Source organism: Entelurus aequoreus, linkage group LG07 (genome assembly GCF_033978785.1).
Source record: "Entelurus aequoreus isolate RoL-2023_Sb linkage group LG07, RoL_Eaeq_v1.1, whole genome shotgun sequence".
Taxonomy (NCBI): domain Eukaryota; kingdom Metazoa; phylum Chordata; class Actinopteri; order Syngnathiformes; family Syngnathidae; genus Entelurus; species Entelurus aequoreus.
The window spans coordinates 3,726,854-3,736,853 of record NC_084737.1 but is presented as its reverse complement, the minus strand read 5'-3'; the positions used below and the strand labels follow the sequence as shown (position 1 = coordinate 3,736,853).

At 43.4% G+C, this 10,000-nt stretch overlaps 1 protein-coding gene across 1 annotated transcript in view; it reads left to right on the top strand.

Annotated features, from left to right (window-relative positions):
• The window catches only part of mfn2 (mitofusin 2), a 60,487-nt gene extending 53,515 nt beyond the window's left edge, over nt 1-6,972 (top strand). Inside the window, exon 21 of the mRNA XM_062052418.1 lies at nt 6,813-6,972. Coding sequence (XP_061908402.1) covers nt 6,813-6,942 — 130 coding nt within the window. The 3' untranslated portion in view covers nt 6,943-6,972. The remainder of the gene's footprint in view (nt 1-6,812) is intronic.
• The last annotated feature ends 3,028 nt before the right edge of the window (nt 6,973-10,000 follow it).

The following is a 10,000-nucleotide window of genomic DNA, read 5'->3' as shown; positions in this document are numbered from 1 at the left end:
CGGCCAAAAGAAGACGCCGGCGTAGGAAATTAGCCATGTTTGTATAACTTTATTTTGGGGATTCTCTTTGGTTTTTCCGAGCCGTTTGGGAAAGGAACGTGGCCGAGGGACGGGAAGAGGACGCCACAGGTGTCGCCACCTGGACCGTAATCGCCCGACGCCACGTCAGCTTTTGTAGCGTTTCAGCTGCCAGACGCCATGTTTGTGTTGCACATGGCCAAACTAGATTAGCCAGCTTTGGCCATGGTGGCACCCCGCAACTTGGGCATGGAATTGTACGTGCGGGGGAAACAATTTCTTCCATTGGAAATGAGATTAGTGCTCAAGCTAATGTTTGCGTTTCACTTATTTAGGAATCTGCATGCTTGGGAACGTGTAGCACCCAGGAAACACACGCCCAGGACCATGTATACACTGTAGCACCCAGGAAACACACGCCCAGGACCATGTATACACTGTAGTACCCAAGAAACACACGCCCAGGACCATGTATACACTGTAGCACCCAGGAAACACACGCCCAGGACCATGTATACACTGTAGCGCCCAGGAAACACACGCCCAGGACCATGTATACACTGTAGCACCCAGGAAACACACGCCCAGGACCATGTATACACTGTAGCACCCAGGAAACACACGCCCAGGACCATGTATACACTGTAGTACCCAAGAAACACACGCCCAGGACCATGTATACACTGTAGCACCCAGGAAACACACGCCCAGGACCATGTATACACTGTAGCGCCCAGGAAACACACGCCCAGGACCATGTATACACTGTAGCACCCAGGAAACACACGCCCAGGACCATGTATACACTGTAGCACCCAGGAAACACACGCCCAGGACCATGTATACACTGTAGTACCCAAGAAACACACGCCCAGGACCATGTATACACTGTAGCACCCAGGAAACACACGCCCAGGACCATGTATACACTGTAGTACCCAAGAAACACACGCCCAGGACCATGTATACACTGTAGCACCCAGGAAACACACGCCCAGGACCATGTATACACTGTAGTACCCAAGAAACACACGCCCAGGACCATGTATACACTGTAGCGCCCAAGAAACACACGCCCAGGACCATGTATACACTGTAGTACCCAAGAAACACACGCCCAGGACCATGTATACACTGTAGCACCCAGGAAACACACGCCCAGGACCATGTATACACTGTAGCGCCCAAGAAACACACACCCAGGACCATGTATACACTGTAGCACCCAGGAAACACACGCCCAGGACCATGTATACACTGTAGCACCGAGGAAACACACGCCCAGGACCATGTATACACTGTAGCACCCAGGAAACACACGCCCAGGACCATGTATACACTGTAGCACCCAGGAAACACACGCCCAGGACCATGTATACACTGTAGCACCGAGGAAACACACGCCCAGGACCATGTATACACTGTAGCGCCCAGGAAACACACGCCCAGGACCATGTATACACTGTAGCACCCAGGAAACACACGCCCAGGACCATGTATACACTGTAGTACCCAAGAAACACACGCCCAGGACCATGTATACACTGTAGCACCCAGGAAACACACGCCCAGGACCATGTATACACTGTAGTACCCAAGAAACACACGCCCAGGACCATGTATACACTGTAGCACCCAGGAAACACACGCCCAGGACCATGTATACACTGTAGTACCCAAGAAACACACGCCCAGGACCATGTATACACTGTAGCACCCAGGAAACACACGCCCAGGACCATGTATACACTGTAGTACCCAAGAAACACACGCCCAGGACCATGTATACACTGTAGCACCCAGGAAACACACGCCCAGGACCATGTATACACTGTAGTACCCAAGAAACACACGCCCAGGACCATGTATACACTGTAGCGCCCAAGAAACACACGCCCAGGACCATGTATACACTGTAGTACCCAAGAAACACACGCCCAGGACCATGTATACACTGTAGCACCCAGGAAACACACGCCCAGGACCATGTATACACTGTAGCGCCCAAGAAACACACACCCAGGACCATGTATACACTGTAGCACCCAGGAAACACACGCCCAGGACCATGTATACACTGTAGCACCGAGGAAACACACGCCCAGGACCATGTATACACTGTAGCGCCCAGGAAACACACGCCCAGGACCATGTATACACTGTAGCACCCAGGAAACACACGCCCAGGACCATGTATACACTGTAGTACCCAAGAAACACACGCCCAGGACCATGTATACACTGTAGCACCCAGGAAACACACGCCCAGGACCATGTATACACTGTAGTACCCAAGAAACACACGCCCAGGACCATGTATACACTGTAGCACCCAGGAAACACACGCCCAGGACCATGTATACACTGTAGTACCCAAGAAACACACGCCCAGGACCATGTATACACTGTAGCGCCCAAGAAACACACGCCCAGGACCATGTATACACTGTAGCGCCCAAGAAACACACGCCCAGGACCATGTATACACTGTAGCGCCCAAGAAACACACGCCCAGGACCATGTATACACTGTAGCACCCAGGAAACACACGCCCAGGACCATGTATACACTGTAGCGCCCAGGAAACACACGCCCAGGACCATGTATACACTGTAGCACCCAGGAAACACGCGCCCAGGACCATGTATACACTGTAGCACCCAGGAAACACACGCCCAGGACCATGTATACACTGTAGCGCCCAGGAAACACACGCCCAGGACCATGTATACACTGTAGTACCCAAGAAACACACGCCCAGGACCATGTATACACTGTAGCGCCCAAGAAACACACACCCAGGACCATGTATACACTGTAGCACCCAGGAAACACACGCCCAGGACCATGTATACACTGTAGCACCGAGGAAACACACGCCCAGGACCATGTATACACTGTAGCGCCCAGGAAACACACGCCCAGGACCATGTATACACTGTAGCACCCAGGAAACACACGCCCAGGACCATGTATACACTGTAGCACCGAGGAAACACACGCCCAGGACCATGTATACACTGTAGCGCCCAGGAAACACACGCCCAGGACCATGAATACACTGTAGCACCCAGGAAACACACGCCCAGGACCATGTATACACTGTAGCACCCAGGAAACACACGCCCAGGACCATGTATACACTGTAGCACCCAGGAAACACACGCCCAGGACCATGTATACACTGTAGCACCCAAGAAACACACGCCCAGGACCATGTATACACTGTAGCACCCAGGAAACACACGCCCAGGACCATGTATACACTGTAGCACCCAGGAAACACACGCCCAGGACCATGTATACACTGTAGCACCCAGGAAACACACGCCCAGGACCATGTATACACTGTAGCACCCAGGAAACACACGCCCAGGACCATGTGTACACTGTAGCACCCAGGAAACACACGCCCAGGACCATGTATACACTGTAGCGCCCAGGAAACACACGCCCAGGACCATGTATACACTGTAGCGCCCAGGAAACACACGCCCAGGACCATGTATACACTGTAGCGCCCAAGAAACACACGCCCAGGACCATGTATACACTGTAGTACCCAAGAAACACACGCCCAGGACCATGTATACACTGTAGCACCCAGGAAACACACGCCCAGGACCATGTATACCAGGGGTCACCAACCTTTTTGAAACCAAGGGCTACTTCTTGGGTAGTGATTAATGCGAAGGGCTACCAGTTTGATACACACTTAAATAAATTGCCAGAAATAGCCAATTTGCTCAATTTACCTTTAACTCTGTTATTATTAATAATTAATGATATTTATCTTTGTGGAAACACTGATCATCTTAATGATTTCTCACAATAAATATATATAGAAACAGATAAATATCAATATGCAACACTTTATTTTTATATTTTCTCTAAGTGCACATTTTTCAAATTGAACATTTTCAAATGATCACTTCTAAGACAGTCTTGTGAAATCTCAATATCCCATTTTAACTAGCTAGCCACTAACATTTTTGAACAAATCATGAATTACTTTGCACCATGTTTGTACAAATAATAACTCATGTCAAATACAAAAGTAAACTCTCAAATTTTTAAATCATGTCACACTTTGAACTGGACACCAAATCTGTTATCTGTTTCTTTGTCAGTTAGTGGGAAGCCTGGCATTGCATGCTGTTAACTAGTGTGTTGTACTCTGGTGTATAACTTGACGCTGCAACTCTGAGTGAGTCTTGCAGATGTGCATCAGTGAGGCGTGTTCTGTGTTTGTTCTTGATGAAGTTCATGTCAGAAAAGGCTGATTCACAAAGATAAGATTTTTCCTCATTGTTTGCGGAACCTTCTTAATCTTTTGGACATATTTTCACAGCAATCTGGCCTTAAGCTTAATTATGATAAATGTAAAATGTTAAGGATCGGAAATCTAAAGGGAACGTCCTTTCGAATGGAATGCAAAGTGCCTGTTTTGTGGACAGATGGACCAGTTAACATACTTGGTGTTGTTGTCCCAGAAAATCTGGAAGATCTAGGCTCAGTAAATTATGATAATCGACTAAGAAAGATGGACAAAATTATGCAATTATGGAAAGGTAAATCCCTAACCTTGTATGGTAAAATGTCTATTGCCAACTCGTTAATTATTCTTCAATTTATTTCTTCGTTTTTGTCATTACCAGCTCCATCACAAAACTTTTTTAAGATTTATGAGCGGAGGGTCTTCGATTTTGTCTGGAACGGCAAACCAGAAAAGATTAAAAGAAAGGTTTTGTACAAAGAGTATGAATATGGGGGCCTGAAACTTCTCAACCTTGAAGCTATGTGTCTGTCTTTAAAAGCATCAATTGTTCCAAAGATGTATTTAAACATTGAGTGGTACACAAATGTCCTGTTGGACAAAAAACATGTATTGTATCAAAAGAAATTGTATCCTTTTTTACAAGTGATCCCCTCCCAGAGAGTCTGCTGGGAAACATGGCGGGGTTCATAAAGGAAACAATCCACTCATAGTGGTGTTTTCAATTTGATGTGCCAGAAAAAAGAGACGATATTTTGCAGCAGATAATATGGATGAACTCTAATATTGTAATAGATGGAAAGCCTTTCTTTTGGAAAAATATGTTTGAAAGAGGAATCATTTTTGTCAATGATATTATCAATGAGAATGGTAAAATTATGAAGTATGATGAATTTAGAGCTATGTATGGTGATGCTTGCTCAAGCTTTTCATTTGATCAACTAACTGGAGTCATTGGGAAAAGATGAAAACAAATAATTAATTATGGAACTACTAAATTATTAGTTTGTAAACTTCTAATAAGAAATTGTAGTTGGCAAAAAGGAACTAAAATGAATAGAAAAATATATAATTTTTATTTAATAAAGAAATCTTTGAAGGCTGCCTCATACAACACAAATGGAAAATGGGAGGACTTTTTTGACTGCCCGTTGCCATGGGATGCCATATTCAAACTAATCTATAAAACCACTATCGATGTGCAAAATCATTATTTTCAAATTAAAATTATTTATAACTTCTTACCCACAGGGAAAATGTTAAAATTATGGAATACGACAGTCAGATGATTGCCGATTTTGTTGTCAGGAGCCTGAATCCACCCTGCATTTGTTTTGGTATTGTCATATTGTGTCTTTGTTTTGGGTGGAAGTTGAAAAAATGTGTTTAAGGATTGGTTTGTTTATGAAGCTTAATGTGGTTTCTGTTATTTTAGGAGAGTTCATTGACAATCATGATCTAGTCAATTTAATTATAGTACTCGGTAAAATGTTTATTTTTAAGGCCAAAAACAGATATTCACTTAGTATTACTTTCTTTAAAACATTTATTCAGTATTTTCTAACTTTAGAAAGTTACATGGTTGAAAACGATAATGATGCCAAAAAACATTTTAAAAAAAGATGAGAAGTCCTCAAAGGCTTATTTTGAAAGTATAATTATGTTTATAGATTATATGATATCTGTTGTTGTGTTCCCTAATTTGAGTGACCTGGACATAATCTGGACTGTACATAAATGCTTATTTTGAAAATGTAATTTTGTTTATAAATTATATGCAATCTGTTGTGTTCCCTAATTTTTTTCTGTGTACATGAATGAAGGTGTGTGTTGCTGAGTCCCACTTGGACATTATCTGGACTGGGCCTGGTTTAAAAAACCCTTTAAACAAATCTAATTTCATTGACAACCTGGTCTGTTGAAGATAAGGCCCTTTTTTTTAAAAAATAAAATAAGATAAATAAATAAAAAACATTTTCTTGGATAAAAAAGAAAGTAAAACAATATAAAAATAATTACATAAAAAATAGTAATTAATGAAAATGTTAGTGGACCAGCAGCCTATACAATCATGTGTGCTTCAGGGACTGTGTTCCTTGCAGATGTGTTGTCTATGTTGTGTTCAGGGACTGTGTCCCTTGCAGATGTGTTGTCTATGTTGTGTTCAGGGACTGTGTCCCTTGCAGATGTGTTGTCTATGTTGTGTTCAGGGACTGTGTCCCTTGCAGATGTGTTGTCAATGTTGTGTTTAGGGACTGTGGCCCTTGCAGATGTGTTGTCTATGTTGTGTTCAGGGACTGTGTCCCTTGCAGATGTGTTGTCTATGTTGTGGGAACCAGAATATTGGTAGCAGAAAGAAATAACCCCTTTTGTGTGGATGAGTGTGCATGGGGGAGGTTGTTTGGGTTGATACACTGATTGAAAGTGTATCTTGTGTTTTTTCTATGTAGATTTAATTTAAAAAAAAAAAAAAAAAAATTTTTTTTTTTTTTTAAATTTTTTTTTTTTTTTTTTTTAGAACAGGCCCGCGGGCGACTCATCTGGTCCTTACGGGCGACCTGGTGCCCGCGGGCACCGCGTTGGTGACCCCTGATGTATACACTGTAGCGCCCAGGAAACACACGCCCAGGACCATGTATACACTGTAGCGCCCAGGAAACACACGCCCAGGACCATGTATACACTGTAGCACCCAAGAAACACACGCCCAGGACCATGTATACACTGTAGCACCCAGGAAACACACGCCCAGGACCATGTATACACTGTAGCACCCAGGAAACACACGCCCAGGACCATGTATACACTGTAGCGCCCAGGAAACACACGCCCAGGACCATGTATACACTGTAGCACCCAGGAAACACACGCCCAGGACCATGTATACACTGTAGCACCCAGGAAACACACGCCCAGGACCATGTATACACTGTAGCACCCAGGAAACACACGCCCAGGACCATGTATACACTGTAGCACCCAGGAAACACACGCCCAGGACCATGTATACACTGTAGCACCCAGGAAACACACGCCCAGGACCATGTATACACTGTAGCACCCAGGAAACACACGCCCAGGACCATGTATACACTGTAGCACCCAAGAAACACACGCCCAGGACCATGTATACACTGTAGCACCCAGGAAACACACGCCCAGGACCATGTATACACTGTAGCACCCAGGAAACACACGCCCAGGACCATGTATACACTGTAGCACCCAGGAAACACACGCCCAGGACCATGTATACACTGTAGCACCCAGGAAACACACGCCCAGGACCATGTATGATGCTAACTGAAATAGTGCTCTCAGTTCAAAGTGTCAATCACTCACATAAACACACATTTTGCATTTTGGATGAACATGAATTGGATTTTTGTGTTGATCTGGACAAATACAAATCCATAAAAGGAAAACAACACAAAATCCAATTTGATGGCAATATTTGAATAAAAATCAACCCTTTTTTATTTGTTTTAAAATCTGATATATATAATAAACATCGAAAAATGGCCCTAATTTTCTTTTTTGATTTGTATATAGTATCGCGGTACTATTGAATCAAAAACGCTACTATACTCTGAAAAGTACCGCTTCCCCATTTTTTTTCTTTGTCACGTCATGACATCGCAGATTTTACCAGCAGAGGAGCATGTATGGCAGTGCACACACACAGAGTACTTACAAGCAGACACAGTGTGTAGATAGAAAAGGGAGAATGGACGCATTTTGGTGTAAAAAGTCAAGATAAAAGTGAAGTTATAACACTGAAACACCCTCAGGAAGAGCGGCTTTAAGACATGGCTAACATCCATCCACAGTGTTTTAGCTACTTCTAAATCACTAATCCTGGTCTCCATGGCGACAAATAATGTAAGTTTATTACTAGTATCATTATCACTGGAGGACGAGGAATAGCTAGACATGCTTCACTACACAGCGTAGGAGGATACAATAGCTCACCACCGTCACAATGTAAACAAATGCCATGGGTGGATCTACACCTGACATCCACTGTAATGATACCAAGTACAGGGGCGTACCGAGTCAATTATACTATGATTTCATCGATATTTTTTATCGTCACAAAAAATGTTTTCTTTAAAATTCATATAATGTTTATAAAGTCAGTAAATATGTCCCTGGACACATGAGGACTTTGAATATGACCAATGTATGATCCTGTAACTACTTGGTATCGACATGATCCATACCTAAATGTGTGGTATCATCCAAAACTAATGTCAAGTTTCAAAGAAGAGAAGAATAAGTGATTATTACATTTGAACAGAAGCGTAGATAGAACATGTTCAAACAGAAAATAAGCAGATATTAACAGTAAAGTAGATTAATAATCCATTTTTACAGTTTGTCCCTCATAATGTGTACAAAATAATAGGTGTATAAATGACACAATATGTTACTGCATAGACTAATTAGGAGTCTTTGTTTGTTTACTTACTACTAAAAGACAAGTTGTCTATTTTATTTAAGGACTAAATGACAATAATAAACATATGTTTCATGTACTCTAACATTGTTTGTTACAATAAAGACAATAATGACATTTTTTGTGGTCCTCTTTATTTAGAAAAGTATGGAAATACATTTTGGTATCGATACCACCCAAGTAGCTCCAGTATCTCTCCAGCCATGATCCACCTCTTTAGTTATTTAGGCTTTTATTGTGAAGTTGACCTGATATGGATCAAACAACAAGGGATGGTGTTTGTGCAGAAAGCATCTTTGGTTTCAGACTTCAGCAGTTTAAAGAACTCTTGTGGGTTTCTTAAATGTGGCAAGAAAATGTCATCTGACCTTCTTTCACTGCACTTTAGTGGCAAGAACCAACATTTGCACGCTCCTGCTTTCATGAGCTGCTACTTGACTTGGAGGCAGCAGGCAGGCCAGCCTCACACCACTGATGATCACATGATGATGACACTTCTAACTCACTTTATGCTGGAGCCTATCCCAGCACACTTTGTCACATTTATGCTGGAGCCTATCCCAGCACACCTTGTCACATGTATGCTGGAGCCTATCCCAGCACACTTTCTCACATGTATACTTATGCCTATCCCAGCACACTTTGTCACAACTGATTATGACAGCACACATCACATGATGATGACACTTCTAACAGCTTTACACGCTTTATGCTGGAGCCTATCCCAGCACACTTTCTCACACGTATGCTGGAGCCTATCCCAGCACACGTTCTCACATGTATGCTGGAGCCTATCCCAGCACACTTTCTCACATGTATGCTGGAGCCTATCCCAGCACACTTTGTCACATGTATGCTGGAGCCTATCCCAGTAGACTTTGTCACATGTATGCTGAAGCCTATCCCAGCACACTTTGTCACATTTATGCTGGAGCTTATCCCAGCACACTTTGTCACATGTATGCTGGAGCCTATCCCAGCACACTTTGTCACATGTATGCTGGAGCCGATCCCAGTAGACTTTGTCACATGTATGCTGAAGCCTATCCCAGCGGACTTTGTCACATGTATGCTGAAGCCTATCCCAGCACACTTTGTCACATGTATGCTGAAGCCTATCCCAGCACACTTTGTCACATGTATGCTGGAGCCTATCCCAGCACACTGTCACATGTATGCTGGAGCCTATCCCAGCACACTTTGTCACATTTATGCTGGAGCTTATCCCAGCACACTTTGTCACATGT